General features: G+C 31.5%; 2 protein-coding genes and 1 long non-coding RNA gene across 5 annotated transcripts; all 3 read left to right on the forward strand.

Moving 5' to 3' along the window:
* Window positions 1–247: 247 nt before the first annotated feature.
* Window positions 248–16059, forward strand: LOC123202193 (protein RRNAD1). 3 transcript variants are annotated; one of them, XM_044618022.1, is made up of 13 exons: window positions 250–342; window positions 6244–6533; window positions 6634–6717; window positions 7551–7625; window positions 7842–7922; window positions 8884–9023; window positions 9521–9766; window positions 11141–11315; window positions 12693–12776; window positions 13624–13819; window positions 14438–14643; window positions 14807–15026; window positions 15708–16059. In XM_044618022.1, the coding sequence occupies exons 2-12, from the start codon at window positions 6306–6308 to the stop codon at window positions 14987–14989; spliced, it is 1698 nt and encodes a 565-aa protein (XP_044473957.1). In that variant the 5' UTR covers window positions 250–342; window positions 6244–6305; the 3' UTR covers window positions 14990–15026; window positions 15708–16059. The 3 variants fall into 3 exon arrangements, with proteins under 3 accessions (XP_044473959.1, XP_044473957.1, XP_044473958.1); XM_044618023.1 differs by lacking the exon at window positions 7842–7922; XM_044618024.1 differs by lacking the exons at window positions 14438–14643; window positions 14807–15026; window positions 15708–16059 and having other exon boundaries at window positions 248–342; window positions 13635–13802.
* Window positions 3819–4893, forward strand: LOC123201666 (uncharacterized protein At2g29880-like). Its single transcript, XM_044617255.1, has 2 exons — window positions 3819–4193; window positions 4282–4893. Exons 1-2 carry the CDS (start codon window positions 3819–3821, stop codon window positions 4891–4893), a joined length of 987 nt encoding a protein of 328 aa, XP_044473190.1.
* A 434-nt stretch (window positions 16060–16493) lies between the features above and the next one.
* LOC123202499 lies at window positions 16494–18164 on the forward strand. Its single transcript, XR_006498977.1, has 3 exons — window positions 16494–16953; window positions 17036–17128; window positions 17226–18164. It is a non-coding gene; the product is annotated as an uncharacterized LOC123202499 (long non-coding RNA).
* The last annotated feature ends 740 nt before the right edge of the window (window positions 18165–18904 follow it).

Genomic DNA, 18904 nt, shown 5'->3' on the forward strand with positions numbered 1-18904 from the left:
GGGGAGGAAAATGTCAGTTTGTAAATCAGGAAAATATGAAGGTAAGAGGTAAAAATACACATTTTAAAACTTTAGGGTAATTTAAAATATGAGTTTAAATAAAATTTTTAATCGATAATTTTATTTTTGATAATAACAATAAAATTTAATAAATAAATAAATATTTAAATTTTTGATAATTAATTTTTAAAAAAAAAGTTCGGTTTACCTCAATCATTGGGTGAGAAATAGTCTTTTGCCTTATCATTTATATCTGAATTGGTCACATACTGCATAATTTGTCGCTTACAAAGTACTTGGGTGTTGTTAATTTCTCACTTTGAGCAGAGAACGTTAAAACCCTAAGGGGGCGTTTGGTTACCGGAATCAAACATTACTTTAGTAATCTATCTTTTATTTTTTCAGATTACTTTGTTTGGTTACGAAGGTAATAAAAGATTCCAGTAATGTTTTATTACTAAGCTAACGTGGTAGGTAATATAAGCGATAATTTGATTATCATCTCAACCTTAGGTATTTTAAGATTATCAAGGTAATATATTTTTTCTTACCATTTTACCCTCACTTATAATAATTTTAGGACATAAATGCCCTTCTTATCAATTAAAATTACATATATGTCAAGTACCAAATTTGACCTGAAAACTTTTTTATTTGGGACAAAATTACCCTTCAATTTACACTAAACTACCTTTATATAAAGCCTCACAAACCCTAATGCAAGTCCGTTTCATTGTGTTTGACAACTAGTGGTGTTTGCCTTCTCCATAGCTAGGATTTCTACTCAACAAATCATCTCCCTTCAAGTTGTAGCAACAATTTTGGTAATTCCTCTCTCTTATCATCTTCTTTAATGTATTGTAAATTTGTTTTTAATCTCCTTTTTCTTTGCTTTTGAATTTGAACTTTTGTGCTTTCGTATAGAAACCCTTGATCTCTTGCTTTAAGAAGATTTTCCGAACTCCTTTAAGTTGCCACTTGTTGAGGATAAAAAAATCCTTAGAATTTATTCCAATATTTTCTCACCTGAACCTTGAAAACATCATCCCAAGAACCTGAAAATATATTGTCAAAATTAAGAATAGGCATATGTAAAGATTTGCTACTAGATTTCAACAAATTTGTCCCAATAGAATGCCCCTGCCCAGAAACTACTATGCTTTGGAGCTTGGGAATTGCAATTGCTCCTCTGCCTTCTACATTTTGGTGCCATATAAAGCCGTGTTCAGCCTATTGTGTAGCTGTCACTATATAAAAGTTCCAAAATTGGTGCTTTCTGATTTTTCTTCCTGCTGGAAATGGTTCCAACCTTGTTGCCTTGTTGTCCTTGCCCCTTTCAGCTGCAAAATGTCCAGCCTTTTAGAAAAAAAATTGGTGCCTTTTGGTGATGATTTTCATGCATGATTATAAATGTTCCAGAATTGGTGCCTTCAAATTTATTGGTCTTTTTTTCTTTTTAATATACTTTACTTGGAAAATAAAAATATGATATTGCAATGATAACAGTGTTGATTTTCATGCATGATTATTAATAGATTTCCTTTGTGCCTTTGGTTTTCCTTCCATTTTTTTAGAAGAGAGCAACCTTTTTTGGCTTCTTCTTTTCTTTTCTTTTCTTTTTCTAATTTCATTAGGAATTAACAAATTGAAAGTTTATATAATTTAATGACAAAATTGGTTAATAATATGTTTATTGCTCTGCCCCATCATCAAATTATGCATTTGATTATGTTATTAATGTATTAGAGTAAATCAATTAATAATTTTTGTAATTGTGGACATGCACTAATGATAATTGTTTATTTATTGTTGAGGACTTCTCATTTTTATTGTCTTTGTTTTTTTTATTTGCATTATTGTGTTTATTCTCAATTTCCATTTTCATGTGTTAAATGACTAATTGAATAGCTGTTTTTTTATTGCTTATGTTTAACAGTTATAGCTCGTTTACCTCTCCGACATAGGCAACGTTTGGTCACTATTTTGCTTTTGCAATTGCATATGATGGAATCCATGTTCATTAAGCTTGTGTTTGTTGTTGTGGCCATGCTAGCTGAACATAGGAATATAACTAGGCGTTCCATATCATATGTTGGTGAATCATGTCACAGACATAACATCAGGACACTAAATTTACAGAAAATGATTTTTGATATTGATATACAATGTGTTCAGAATTGTAGAATAGAGAGGAGATAATTTTTTAAGTTATGTGAGTTACTTAAAAATCATGGAGGGTTACAATCAACTAGACATACTTCTGTAGAAGAAATGGTCTGTAGTTTTTTGCATATCATTTCACACCATATCAAAAATAGAGTGCTTAAACGACAAATAGTTAGGTCTGGTGAGACAATAAGTAGAAAATTTCATGCAGTATTGCATGCTGTGTTGAGACTACATGCCATTTTACTTAAAAAGCCTGAGCCAATAATAGAGAATTCAACAGATGAAAGATGGAAATGGTTCAAGGTACATATTTATTACATAAAACACAAAAGTACATTTTTTTAGGTTACTATATCATTTAGAGTACTTATTTAGTATTTATTTTTCCCTTATTGCTAGAATTGTTTGGGTGCATTAGATGGAACATATATAAAAGTGCATGTTGACTCAGTCGATAAACCTAGGTATCGTACAAGGAAAAATGAAATTGCAACCAATGTCCTCGGTGTTTGCACATCCAACATGCAATTCATTTATGTCTTACTAGGGTGGGAAGGTTCAACTGCAAACGGTAAAGTTCTCAGAGATGCCATTAATAAGAGAGATGGCTTAAGGGTCCCCTAAGGTAAAAACCCCATGATCGAGTTATTAGATGTTATATTAGGGTAACATATTAGATAAATATTTTGAATTGATATTTTAATTTTTATTATAGGATTTTACTATTTGTGTGATGCGGGATACACCAATGGGGAAGGTTTTTTGACACCATATAGAGGGCAAAGATACCATTTGAATGATTGAAGGCAAAGTTACCAACCCAATACACCAGAGGAGTTTTTTAATATGAAACACTCTCAAGCAAGAAATTGCATTGAGAGATGTTTCGGAATACTAAAAGCTAGATGGGCTATTTTGAGGGAACAATCTTTTTACCCAGTGAAAATACAATGTCGAATCATTTCTACTTGTTGTCTTCTGTATAATTAGATTAGGATTGAGATGCCTATCGACCCTATTGAAAGTGAGCTTGGTGACATGGTCAATAATCGAGAGGAAGACAGTGATGAAGTTGAAGTAATCAGACATGTGGAACCAAGTGATCATTGGAATGCATGGAGAGATAATCTTGCTCAAGAAATGTTCAACGAATGGATGAGAGCGCGACATGCATAAAAATTTATCAATGAAAATTTCATAGTTAACTATGATGTTTATATATTATAAATCATTCTTAACAAAATGTTCCTTTTATAGATATGTTTTGTTGGATGTCTCTATTAATGAATTATTTGACTTTTAATTATGAATATTTTTATATAGGTCTTTAATTTCAATTTTTTATATTTCATACTATCATGCTTATATAATTTGTTGATGATTATACTTTTTACATAACTTATTGACTTTCAAAGTGTATTAGAGAATGAATATATTTTATTGGATGTCTTTATTCATGAATTTTTTTCTTTTAATTATGGATGTTTTTTATGTAGAATTGTAATTGGGGATTATTCTATTTTTTATATTTCATACCATCATGTCTACATAATTTGTTGATAATTATGTTTTTGCATAATTTATTGGCTTTCAAAATGTATTAGAAAATGGATTTGTCAGCAACATAACCTAGCAATAAGGAAAGAAGTATGACCTTGTATGATCCAAAGAAAAGGACAAGAGGGAGGGAAAAAAGTAAAGGTGTTGGGCTTAAAAGGCAGTGGACTAAGCAAGAGGATGCAATATTAATTGAATGTCTCATCATTTTGAAAGAGAGCCCACATTGGAAGGCAGACAATGAGACTTTCAGAGTTGGGTATCTAGTACAATTGGAGAAGATGATGGGGGAAAGACTTCCATCTAGTGGATTGAAAGTTACACCTCACATTGAATCTAGAGTTAAATTATTGAAAAGACAATACAATGCCATAAATGAGATGATTAAGAATGGAAGTGGCTTTGGATGGAATGATGAAGAGAAATGTGTTACCGCTTCAAAAGATGTGTTTGATGATTGGGTTAGGGTAAGACTGAATATTTTTTATTTGAAATATATATTTTCATATTTCTATTATGACTAATTTTAAATTTTGGTTGTTTAATTTTTTGTAGAGTCATCCTAATGCAAAGGGTTTAAGGCACAAACCTTTCCCACACTATGACTCGTTAGTCATAGTGTTGGGAAAAGATAGGGCAGCTGGTGCAAGGGCTGAAACAGCAACTGATGCTGTGGAAGAACTTGATACTGAGAATTTGGATAACAATGAGGATATAATAGAAGTTGATATTGGCCTTGATAGTGATTATAATGATCAAGACAAAGAAGATGCAACTGGATCAAAAAAGCAAACAGTGAATGAGGGAATAAATCAGAAAACTGCAAATAGCAAGAAGAGGAAAAGAAATGATGAAGGCTTCTCAAGATTGGTTGAAGAAATTAGTAAGTTTGGGAAATCATATAAAACTATCCAACAAGAAATACATGAAATTACCACTTATTTCAAAAAAGAGGTTGAAGGAAAAAATAGAAGAATGAATTTATTTAATGCTTTGTTAGAATTGGATGGTTTTAGTAGGCAAGAGTTGCTTAATGTTGGAGAGCATATTATTAAGAAGGAGCACAAGATTGATTTTTTCTTTGAACTGCCTATGGATTTCAGGAAGGATTATGTCATTAAGCAACTAGCTGAATGTAATGTGTATTGTCCTTCTTTTGATCCATAAAACAATCATCTCTAAGGAGACAAATATCATGATAGTTTTTGACATATAAATAGCTAAAACTGTGTTGTGTAAGGTTAGGTAATACCCATGATCTTTTGCTGTGCTTTTTGATTAAGGCAAAATGGGTTTAGGATATGTAATTCCACTTTATATCTATATTAGGAGGGCTAGTATGCCTTATGTAATGTATTAGTAATGACAGTAAAATTTCTAGCTCTTCCTTTAAGGAATTACATGATATGTGTATTTTGCAATGTTTCTAGCCCTCCTCCAAGGAATTACATGATATTTGTAATTTCTGGAATGGTATGTATGAAAGATATCTATATTTATAGCTTAATGGGATATGGTTTAATGCATGAAATTTCCTTACATTGCTAATTTTTTATTTGTTAATTGTAATACTTTCTTTTATTGTGTTGATGTTAGTTAGTAATGTTTGTTAGGGAGTGACTTGTAAACTAATTTATATGTTCTTGGTTTTGGATCATTGTAAACTTTGTGTTTAATATAATTTCAATTTGTGATTAGTGGTTTTATTGGTAAGTAAGACATCTATATGAAAAATGTCTAATTCTTTTGGTTTTCATATTGTTAGTAAGATTTCAGTTTGGAACACATTACATGGTGGTTTCATGTATTTCTTGGATGAATAGATTTATTATATAGGATGGATAGATTTCAGTTTGGACACATTACAAATTTGTAAACTTTGTGTTTCATAAAATTTCAGTTTGTGTTTACCATAAGATTTTATTATATAAATTGTTGCTTCAATTTCAATTTTGTGATGTCTGGTTTTGTTAGCAAGGTTTCATAATTCATTCAAATTTCAAGTTTATCTTAAGATTTCATTATATAATTGTGATTTTAATTGTGATATGTCGTTATATATATTATTTGAAAATCTATTTATAAAACGCAAGAAAAATTCTTATTATTTAGAATTTCAGTTATATATAATTGTGATATGCAGGTTGTGATGCAGTTACAAAATGCAGTTATTTATTTTGTATAATATTTGGAGACCTGTGAGATTTAATTTAATTAAAAAAAAATATATGTATTAATATGAGAAATGTTTGAGTATATACACCAAAAAAAATATTTTTAAACATTACAAAAGTTAATCTAACCAAACACAGTTTATACGCAGTAATCTTTTTAAGGGTATTTAGGTCAATTATATATTTGGTATTCATTTATTACTATTAACCAAACATAATAATAATTTATAAATAATATTATAATTAAACATAATCATAATTTATATCCAATAATTTTTTAAATAATTTATCTTAATAGTAATATTTCTTTTTTAATAATAAAACATTGTCAAAACCAAAGCCTTAAAAGGCTTGAAGAGAATTATAGTAGCAAATTTGTAAACGAACAGAGCTTCAAAGCTTATCATGCAAATGGCTGGGCAGTGCAAGTACTCCTGCGAGACTGCTGCCGAGACTTTCCAATGGATCAAAGCGATTGTGGATTTCTTAAAACCTTTCACCTTCTTAATAAGCGCTCACGTCGTCAATTTCTTCACCGACAAACTCTGGGAAGCCGTTGATAAAGATTGGATTGACAGTCTTCGCAATGAACCTATCGAAAATCTTCTTCTCATTCCCTCCGGGGTCGTCCAAGTTTGTTTTCTCCTCACACAATTAGCCATCTCAATTCTCATTGCTTTGTATTTGCGTTTTGTTTTGAGTTTAAATTATTTTAATTATGTCTAATTTATAGGACCACTGGCCTGATTCACTTAAAGAGTTTGTTCTTACTTTGAAGTCTCTCTTGCTTCCTAGAGAGCAAGCGGACTTATACAAGGTATGAATTTTTTGCTCCGTTTGATTTTTGATTTATGTCTCAATTTAAATATTCGAGAATGTGTTTGATATAATATGTAAAAACTGTTTTCGGAGATAAAAAACTATGATAAAAGAAGAAACAATTTTTTATTTTTCTGATTTTACACTGGTTCTTGGACTTCTATGCACAGAGCTGTTTTCAAAATTATTTCGATGCAAGGCGTTTTCTTAAATTTTCTTACATCATTTTTTTCAGAAGCTATGGAATTTACGATTATACAGCAAGTTTCATTATTTAATTTAAGAAGTGTGCTTTTTTTTTAAATTTATGCTCAATGTTAAAAGTGTGAGCCCAATGATACAATTGTAATGCAATACGTGTGAGAAGTTCGTGGTGTAAGGTTAGAACTGCTGTTGTATAGAAATAGTCTGAATCCTATATTTGTTAATAGGAGATTACTATGGTACATGAAATGCTAGATTTGTAACATTACTAGGAGGAGAGGAGTTTTTAGTGATAAATATGTTATGTTTGTGATGTGTAGTGTTCAAAGTCAATTTGATAACAAAATAAGAATTATTGAACAATGTCCTATGATTGCCTGCAATGTGTGGTGTGTAAATGTTGTTATTCTTGTTTTGGCAACTACCTTAGTAGCGTTACCTGATCATTACCATGGTTTTAGCCTTCCTAATGATTTGTTGATCTATTCTTAATTTTATTGAAACGTCATTGGGAAATGACACAGTTGAAGCTTCTTTGATTTACAACTTTCCAGCTGGAGCTGAATTCAATCTTCTTGTCTGATCCCTTTTGACCTCTCAGCGTATCAACAACTTGGCTTGTTGCAGGTATTACCGGGATGGCAAGTGACTTCACTTAGCAGTGTTCTTGCACAAGGCATGAATCTGAAGAAAAAACATGAAGTATGTCATGCAAATTCAATCCGTGGTTTATATTCTTTATTGTTTTATGTCATTTCTTTTCTCCTCTGCCTGTAAACAGTGATTAATCCATGTTGATGTTTGCCACACTGTTATAAGATGATATATGTTTCTCTTGGAGTGTCCCGGTTTTCTATTGTGTTTTTGGTTTTCACTAGCTTTAATGTCTGAATTGTAATTTGTAAATGATGGGATCAGGTGGAAGTTCTTTCTGCTGTGGTTAATTTGGTAGCAAATAGCATTAGTGCCAATACTATAGTTGATGTTGGTGCTGGCCAGGTGTGCCCTCTTTGTTTTCTGCTCTTTTATTTCTATGTAAGCGATTGGAAAATTGAGATTGCTTGACTGAATATCTGATAAATTTTGAATGTAGCTGTGAGTCTGTGACAGCTATTGGTTGCTGGGAGTCATTTATTATTATTTTTTTTATTGTAGTGTTAATTATTTGGAGAAAAAATGGGGTGTCAGTACTTTTGTGATGTGGTGAACCACCCTTGTCAACAAAAAAGTTGAGTTCTCTAGAGAGAGAGAAGAAGGGGGCTAATTACTAGAATAATGATGCAAAATACAAGACTTGCCACACTTCTGACTAATATTTACTCCCTATCTAGTGCCTAAAAAATAAGCATTATTACTGGTATAACGGGGTCTCAGCTTTTGATTTATTTTCATTTTCCTAGCATTGCTAGAATTCTCTTTCAGTGACGCTTACTATATCTGGTCATGATCCTTAAGTTGTTCCACTATTTCTGTTAGAGCTACCACTTTATCAAGAGTGTTATACCCTGTGATATAAACAAATACTTTTGATGGAAGTCCTCAGTCTACGTTGTCCAATCTTTGTCAAAGTTCTCTTTTTTAGGTGTAAATGACAATAGATGGTTGGGCTTATTTTCATACTGGACGGTGGACACTTGTCATATTCTGTTAATAAAATATAGAAATTCTTAAATTTTGCCCGCACTATTAGTCTTAGGAAAGATTTGTTAACCCCTCCAACAAAGTTTGTGCAGCTAGGAAATCCAACTTTTTAAAACTCAAATTCATCAATTTTGTTTATGTTATTTACCGAAGTTAGATGTTTGTTTATTCAATTTAGGAACTGTAAGTTTGATAATGAAATCCACTTCCCAAAATTGTATATCTTATACCATAGATTTTGTCTGGAACATGATAGTTTTTTTTTTTTCTTTTTTGTTTCTTTTGCGGTTCTTAACTTATGATTGAATTGGATTTGTAGGGCTATCTTGCACAAGTTCTATCTTTTCAGTTCCAACATTCTGTAGTTGCAATAGATGCCTGTTCTCATCATGGAAAGGTTACAAATGCACGTGCAGAACGAATAAAAAAGCATTATTCAGCTCAGATACGGAAGTTTGGGTACTTATGGGATCAAAATTTTCCCTTTTGGTTCTTATACATAAACCTTTAATACCTTGATATCACTAACATAATGTCTGAGCATCTTTCTCATGTTTTGTAGCTGTAGTTTTATTTGATAGGTTCTATTTGAAAATGTATGCAATGATAACTTGCATAATTGCTTCTATATTCATTTGATCATTTGACATGGTGTATTTGGTTGCTATACATATTCTAAGAAAACGTGATAGAAGCCTTTTTTTTTCCCTCATCTTTACCATGTATCTCAGTAGTTTTGATCATTCATGAAAATATTAATAGGCTGCCCAGGTTTTGCTCATTAAGTTTTTGACACTGCTTGATCATCTCATATTCCATAGTGACGCCTTTTGATCTTATTAGAAGTTAAATGGTTTGTCAACCGCTTGGCATTAGCATAATTGAAACAAATTTTGCTTTTTAACTTCCATTTCTTGCCTTACACATTGACCATTTGTAATTATCTTTTTACTTAGATCAGAAAACAGGAGTCTGAATATGCCCAAGACAATTACATGCCAGGTAATGTCTATTGACATGCTGAGAGCTTTAACCAACATGTCGCTACCTAAGGATGATGTTGAGCAGCCAAAGCTAACCGTGCAAGATAATAAAAAACTTGATGAAAGAAAACTACAAACTTTAGGCAATACAGAAAGTGAAACTTCATTGGTTCTTGCTGGGCTTCATGCTTGTGGAGATCTATCAGTAACAATGCTCAAGTGAGTGTTCTATATGGAGCTTATATTTTTCCAAATTAAGGGTGGAATGAAGATCCTTTCAAGTCCGTAGCTAGCACTTATTTACACATGATTATACATGATATGCTATGTATGCTGTAATTTAATAATTTGTTACTTAATGAGCTTTCCAATCTACAAATGAGTACAAGTAAATCCAATCTTTTTATATAAAATTTAAGGTTTGTGCATTTTGATTTCATGACTTTAAAGTAATAACTTATGTCTGCTTTATGTATATTAAAAAATAAATAAATAAAAATAAACAGGATAATTAAAATGAAAAGTTGGCTAGTTATTGAAAACTAATTAGCCAGTGATTCTCATATTAATTGCATTGTAATTTTTGTTGTATGATGAAATAGAAATTCCTGAAATGAAGAAGAAAGATTTCAAGGACACTTTAATTAATATCAATGTCAATACTTACTTGGAAGAGGTATGAATTGTGGTTGTAAATTGTAAAATTTTAAACAAGCATAGCACTCAACTTGCTTTTGATGAACAAAAATTAAAGTAATATAGATTCTCTACCTCTTAAGTTTACTGCAAGTATGAGATGTTTGAAATTAGAAAATGCAAATAGTGTGAACGTTGAAGGTTTGGGATATAATCCCTGCTTCTTCATCTTTCAATGTTGTTCATAGTTATGAAATAAAATTAGACCAGGTTTGCGATTTGAAGAGATTTACACCTAATTTTGATCACATATTAGTTTATTTTCTGTGTAAAACATCATCATACAAGTTTGTACACGAGGACAGTCAGTCTACCATAATGTTGAGTAAATTGATGGAAGTACCTGTAGTACACCTCTATGGTAGTGTGACAGCATGTGTGATGATATAAAGTGAAACAGGGGAACTAGCTAAAGTTGCATCCATATAGAGGAATCCAATCTTTTGAAATTCTCGTATACATTTCTGTTTGAAATAATCTAATTCTTGTGAATCTATAAACATCTTGAGTTCAAATGATTGCTATTAGTGGGGCAAAAAAAGTTGAGGGAAAATTAAAAGTAATTGTTAATAATGTAAAAAAAAGAGAGTGACAAGGTAAATAAATATTTATCATATAATTCCATCTTTCAATGATCAATCTGACAGGACATGTTGCTTTGGTATGTAAGCTGTTGCACTCTGCATTATTCATGTCTATGTTTCTTCTTGCTCTTTTACAAGTAAGACAGTAAATTTATGTTGTGGTGCAACAGATTTTCTTTCTGGATTTTTATTGCTAGACAGTTTTATTCTAATATAAAAAAATTTCTGGTAATGTATTGTTACTATTATATCTCTTGTTTAATAGGCTTTAATTAATTTATATTTCATTTGCCATATTTATTTATTGGACCAGGACCTTTGTGGAGTGCAAAGAAGTCAAAGCAGTGGTTAGCATTGGCTGCTGTTACAATTTATTAACTGAAGAAGGATTTGACATTGCTGGTTCTCTTTGTGGTTTTCCGATGAGTTGTGGTGTTAAATCTGCTAACTTTCCTCTTGGAAAAAATTCACGTGATCTTGCTTGTCAGGTACATGCATCTCTTGCTTTTCTTGTTTCATTTCAGAAGTGCCATTATGACAGTTAACATGTGTTGGGCTTTTTCATTTATTAGGATTTGTGTCATTACCGGTTATAACAAAGAAAATAAATCATGTTGACTTTGGCTAATAATCACCAAGGTATAACTATCATGAGGTATTGCAATATCATGGGGCATGCTACACTATGGCTTCCCCACAGATCATTGCAGAACCATTTTTGGCTTATAGCACTAACACCCAGACTTGGGATAAAACGGCACTTTTTGGCCTGACTAAAATCTTTTGACTCCATATGTAATGGTAAAATGGAAAACTGAAGACGGTTGATCCTACTAACTTTCTGATCTCTCAATTTCTACCATTTAAACATTTTATAGCTGAAAGAAATTAACAGGATTTAACATCTTTCTTTATCATGTATTGCTTCTTCACGCCTTTTCATTTTTCTTTGATAACTGTATAAAAGACTCTCATGTGGAATCCCAGATGTTAAAAGAACCAACATGTTGCTCTTTGGCAGTACGATTGATCTGATGACACACAGATAATGAGTATAAAGTTATTTTAATGTTTAAATATGTCATTAGGAGAAACAAATAGTTTGGTGCACCTTGTTATGCCTCCCTGTCCAAATCTTTTAATGATTTTCATATTAATATTTTATTATTAATAATCTAATATTAGATTCTAATAGATTCTAACTTTGATGCATTTGCTTCTTTATCTTCATTCTAGAGACAAAAATCTCAAGCATTTTTTGGAGTCTGCACCATATTGCAGAAACATTTTGCTATATATTTCTTCAAGATTGAAGAAATGTAAATCACACATAATATGTTGTGCTCTTTATATTAATATTCTAATTTATTGTTATAAGAAGTCCATAACATAAATAATTGAGAAATAAATAAAGATTTCAAATGAAGCTTTAAGTTGCATTGTCAAACCATGCAAATAGGATGAAAATGTATATGCATGGGCACAACAAGAAATGCTTGCAAAAATTGTCATACTGGCTGGGATGTTTAGGTGGTTTGGTCAGCCAATTTTTTCCATAGGATCATGAACTGAAAATCTCTTATAAACAAGAAAAAAGTGTTTTATTTCCTTTGTACAATGACAAAGGTGATCTCTATTGTTCAAAGGATTGATGTGATCAGCTTGAGTCACGTTGTAGATCCATATGAAAGATTTATTTTACATATTTGAAATCCTGAGATCTCTAGTTGATAGTTTTCTCTGGGATATGTCTGACTGTTATACTTTAGCCTTTAGTTGGACAAATTTTCTGCATGTGCTTTGAACAGGCTTTTTTGTTTTAGTGACGTTAGAATGAATTCGGTGACATGCTTTACTTTGTTTAGAGTGCAGAGAGATGGGGAAGTCTACATAGAGATGCAGGTGTTCATAATTTTGAGTTGCATGCTTTTCGTGCTGCTTTTCAAATGGTATGTGGTGTTCCAATCTTGTTTTATTATTGTCTCTGTTATTTAGCTTTGAAACACTTTGAATTTGTTCTTTTTCATATTTATTAGTTCCATATTGCTTTGCAAGTTGATCTCGATTTTGCTTTGCAAGTTAGTCTCAATATTGCTTTGCATCCTTTAACCCTTTGTGTATGGAGTGTGTGCCATGTTTCTGGATGGTTTCGATATGTCAGATGATTCAATCTTGTTTCCAATTCTGTCATTTTATTGTTCTTTTTCATCTTCTGGGATGACCGAAGGAAAGGAACTTAGGGGATTTCTGTGCTCTCTTAATCTTTATTATATTTTTATTTGATACTTTGATTCTTCCCAAGCTTTTCATACGAGTAACCTCAGTAGTTAGAAGGCTTGTGACATACCTTCATTTGTATGAAACCATTGTTTTAAAACCTGGCTGGTCTGACTAGGAATTAGCTCCAAATCTGGTTTGGGTTATGACTAAAACATTAACCTAGGCTTGAACTTGGTGAATAGTGTTACACCCTAGTTCGATAGTTAGGTCAGACCGGTCCAACAATCAGCATGACATCCGTCACATAGCTAAAACCCATTTTAAAAATTTTAATTATATTATGCCAACATCATAGGTCCAACAGATTTTGACTTGCAGACAAGCCCTTTGACTGGGTTTAAAAACATTGTATGAAACCAAAGGATTTGAGGTTCTATGCTGTAATTTTTTGACTCCTATTTGTGCATTCCCACATTTTAATGGAGATTGTACAATTCTAATTCAGTTTGAAGATTTGGAAGAAATATTTTTTAAATTTATTTTGACTTCTATATTGTGATTAACTTTCTTCTGAAGGTCCTTTCTAGATCTTATACAGAAGTAATTAAAACAAGTCCTTCAGTTGGACGACAAGGCAAGGCATTGCGCCGTCAACAACAAAGGAGGATCTTGGAGTCCTGCTTACAATGTGAACAAAGCTCACGTCCATCTTTTAATCAGAAACACTTTGACATCACACGCACAACTGTGGAGATCGGACAACCTAAAGCAGGTAACAATGAACTTATTTCATTTTAAAAGCTGTCGAAATTGGTGATAGGAAATTCACAACTATACGAAATCGTTCAAATAATAAAGTAGTGAATAAGATATCTTTCCCACTATGATTTAATACTAATTACCAAAATTATGTTTACCTTATTGTTGTTTAAACAATTAAAAAATGTGATAATTTAAATTAAATCTAAAGAAAACAAAACTAATTAATTTAATTTCAGAAAATCAAATCATAGCAAGAAAAACCAATAAGCACTAAGGTATATTGATTTCGCTTAACCCAATTCTATATAATTTATTTGACTTGAAATTTAAATTTTAATTATTCATGCAATGGTTGAATAACCCTCAATTTCTTAGAATTTTCTTCCGTGTGTACCTAGAATATTGTTTAAGCTAATTATTTTATTTTCCAATTATAATATTGTCAAATAATTCATTAAAATAAATGGATATTCAATTTATTCCACACAAGTCAAGTTTTTTACTTCTGTTACAACTATTTTCTTGTGGAGTTTATTCTTTGGATCAAATCATCAAAATTTCCTCCCGGTTTGATGACAAAACATGTTATAGAGATACGAAAACTTAACTTACAAGAGATGTTCTGCAGATGACAAATCAGCCTCAATTTTGGACAAGGCTGCTGTATCTCATGGAAACTCTTCATACAAGAGTATGAGACAAGAAACTGCTGTTTGTACTGATAAATATTTACTCTTTGAGAAATTTTGCTTGTCTGGATTATGTCGCCTCGGTCTCAAACCTGTGGACAGCCAAAGTCTTTGTCAGATATGGGATGAAGTTGAGCCCTTTGCTGTAAGCTATTTTTTATCCTGCTTACTATTGCATTTAGAGTGTTTTACAAGATTTATCTCTACTTCTTTTTCCTTTATACAACTTACTAGACTTGAGGCAAAAGCATTCACTGCATGTCTATACGGATGAGCTAGGTCCTGATTGATAAACCTACTATGTACAGGACATTATAGGACCTTATTGGTCTCTACGAGCTGCTTTGGGGCCTCTTTTAGAAACATATATTCTGTTGGACAGATTATTGTTCCTCCAGGAACAAGGCAGTCATCTGGAAGCAGTCATGTTACCTATATTTGATCCTGTATTATCTCCAAGGAATGTGGCCGTAATTGCTAAAAAGAAATAATTGTTGGCATGGGTCTTACAATGTAGCCTGATAAATGGTAATGGTTGTCTTTCTCTCTTTCTCCTTGTGTGTCTGAGTGTATGTTTCTCTTTCTGTTTGTATCGGTGTGTGTTTGTGTTATATTTCCATGCAGATGTTTACCACTTGTAAACATACTTGTGCTAGATATTGCACTGCTTTTGGATGTTTACAAAGTTATAATCCACTAAACAAAATTTATATCCTCCTCTTCCTGCATGTTTTATCTGACAAACTTTTTTTCAGTCTACCATTTGTTTATATGGGAAGTTCATCCACACAGTTATGACAAGCTAAATATATCAGTTTAAATGGACTTAGCCAAGAGGGAAAACAAAGAAAAAGGTCTAAAAATAGTGATCAAGTTTTGGTACTGATCTGTGTTCTTATCCCGTAGATGTAATTATATTTGATACCTGTCTATTTACCTGTGTAATTGCATATGAATTATAGACACGATTCCTATATTTCATAAGAGCAACTACACCGCTGCGGACATTGATAAAAGCAGTACATTGTGGTAGACATTGTTAATGCTTTGGGATGAGTCATGTAGAACAGAAAGGATACAAATAATTGTTTGAATTCATAATTTTTGAGCTAAACCTTAGTAGATTAGTGCATAAATTTCTCCTAGCCAGGAAGGGAACAAAAATACAATGATTTACATTTAATAGTGGTTTATGTTGTATCGTTGCAGATCAAAGGATGTCCTGATGAGGGAATTGAGTTTTATTCATCCCGCATGCATAGAACTGCTTTTGGCAAGCAAGAATTGTTAGCCGTAAACCTGAAAACCTTACTATATTAATCAGGAATGTTTATATTTGTAAGCTCTATACAGGGTTTGTTGTTGGGCGGTTGTAAGATCTCCAAATGAAATGCAAATCAAAAGGATTTTTCTTTGACATTATGAATATATCTTGTGGATTTTTCAGGTTCAGCAGTGATGGACATAGTGAGTGTTATTGTAATTGCATTATGTAATATGTTTTACTGTAGCAACTTGCTTGAACATTTTTATGAGAAAGAAAATAGTTATATTTCTGTCACAGGGACTATTCAAAGTTTTAGGATGAGTTAATGGTCATCATAGGGGCGTGTATGGGTCGAACTTAAAAAAAAATACATATTGTTGAACAGCCTTTATATCTTTAATAAATGTTTCACCTGGAAAAAATAAAAAAGGTAGACGTATATATATATATATATATATATATATATTAAAAAATGGTTCTACGTTTAGTTCGGTTTGAAAATTGATTAAATTACAACTCAAATCAAATTATTATTATTATTATTTTTCCAACACAAGCCAAATTAAACAAAAAATTTTAATCGGTCTGATGTGAATTTATAGTTTGAACTATTTTAGATTCCTCCAAAATAATCTGTGGAACAAAGTCCCTACAATGTATTTTCTATACATGGTTTAGCCCCTAAATCTAAAACAAAGGTTTCATCCACAATATTATTATTAAGAGGAAGAATTTATAAAACAGATTGAAACGACAGGAAATCTGTTCATGTAGAAAGCAAAAACAAGAAAAGGAAATAATAAAACTATTAAGTAAAAGAGGCACTTTTAATCAAACATCCTATAATTTTTCACTGGCTTTAAAACAAAATTCAATATAACACTGCCTCCAAAATGTACTGGCTCAACCTGCTCGTAGTACTGTTTTATTTTTCATTTTGTTCTGATTAATGTCTATATCCATGAATTCTGTATATCTTTGTATTGTTAATGTGATTGAACAATGGTTTCTATGGAAGATTTACTGCGGGAGATAATTTGATCGTTACAGCTTCAATGCTGGCACTTAGAGTGACGTTCATATAATTTTGTTTTATTTTTTTCTGGGCATGAGCTGAGTATCCATGGCTTCAAAGTTATCAGTCCCCTTATGATAGACAAGCTATACGGATTCTGATGTCTTGAAGAGGTGCTGTCGTCTCCTTGTTGTCAAAACAATACTGAGAAATATGTAGAAAATAATACAAAGTGTTTTTTTATGATTGTTGTAGTCTATTTACAGCTAACAGACGGCTTGCTATTCGACAACCTTACTTTTTTTGCACATGGCCAAGCTATTTTAAGTTCAGGTGCTGAAGTTTGAGGTGAGTCTTTTCACCATGGACAGCAAAAAGAATACATGTACAATGGTTTGTTTGGCTGCATTCATAATCTAATCTTTTTCCTTTGATAATCTTTTAGATAAGAATTAAACTATGCCATGCTAAACGAGATATTCACACAAAGACGAAGGAATCTTCCTATTTGTTGATGTGTAACACCTTGAATAGCCTCAGATTTGATATTTGCTAATTTAAGTGGTGGGAATTATTTGATAGCTCCAATTAGGGTTCCTGAATGACTCCTTTGACTGTTTGTTCTTCTGCAATATGCATGTCTCACCAAACGGTCTCTGTATGAAGTCTGTATGCGCACGCTGGAGTGAGAAGGACATATAAGTTTTCTTTCTTTGTGTTATTCAGTTATTTTTAGATTACTAATTTATGCGGTAAAGTAGAATGATTAAGAATTTCAATGGTTGAATTAGTTTACATTTCTTTAAAAAAATATGGGGTTTGCTTGTTTTTAGCAATGGTCAGATTAGATTCAGAGAAGTGTTGGAATTGAAAACCCTAGGCTGCGTTGGCAAGAATTTCATAATTGAGGCAACCCCAGAAACATGTGACAAGTGTCTATCTTTGAACCAATCGTGATTGTTTAGTCATATTTGCTTTTGTTTCAAATCATTTAACTGGACACATATCGCTTTCAGAAAAAAAGAAAGTCATTTTGAGATAATAAAATTACAAAAACTTCAATTTATATTGTTTAGATATGAACTCTTTCACTTTCATATACTGTTTATGTTAAGTTTGAATTGCCTATTGATTAAATTAACTTGAAAGTTGAATCAATCCCACTTTGATAGATGAAAATAGGAGATTCAAAGAGCTTTTAAAAAAATTCCATATTATATCATTATCTAAAGGCAACATGACTATTTCGCATCCAAAGTTTAATGGAATAATATATTCTCACCCTTTGAGTTTGAAAATCAATTTTCCACTGTATGTGAAGGTCAATTATTAGTTTGAATGATTAAAGGATATTTATGTTATTTTGTCATAATTTCAAAACATGGAGTGTTAGTGGAGGTGTAAGTATCATTTTTCAAAACTTATTAGGGACAGTAGAGATTTCCTCTATCATGTTTAGAAAATTATTATATTCACCCTATATATTATCAAAATATATTATAATCCTAAAAATTTTAATATAGCATTTACATTGTTAATTTGTTACATTCTATTCTTTTCTTTAGAGGGCATAATATAATTTTTGAAACTATTAAGGAGCTAATAAAATTTCATAATTTTAAAACCATCCAAAACTTTTTTTATAATTTCTAAAAAACCCCTAAATTTTTTATTGTCATCCCCTAAATTTTTTATTATCATCCCTAAAATTATAAAAATTTTCAATTTATCCTAAAAATAAGATATGTGTGATTGACACTTCTATCTATTAGAATTGGATTCAAACCGAACCAAGCTTGAATATGATACGGCTTGGATTCAACTTGATTTTTACTAGGCGAGCTCAAACTTCGGCTTGAGCTCACTGAGCTCGTGGGAATTTAACATTATGGTAGTCCTAACTGTATTATATGTGACACTACCTTTTATCATAATCATTCAACACTATTGAAAAACCTTAAATGACTAATAATTCTAGAGGAGGTTGAATAGGATTATCTAAAAACTTTTAGCCAAATAAAATCTTTTAAGCATATTTATAATCAATCACAATCAAACAAATAAATTTAACAAGATATTTAAACAAATCCAACAACCAACAAACTCAAGTAATTAAACATCAAC

This window comes from Mangifera indica, chromosome 18, assembly GCF_011075055.1.
Source record: "Mangifera indica cultivar Alphonso chromosome 18, CATAS_Mindica_2.1, whole genome shotgun sequence".
NCBI lineage: Eukaryota > Viridiplantae > Streptophyta > Magnoliopsida > Sapindales > Anacardiaceae > Mangifera > Mangifera indica.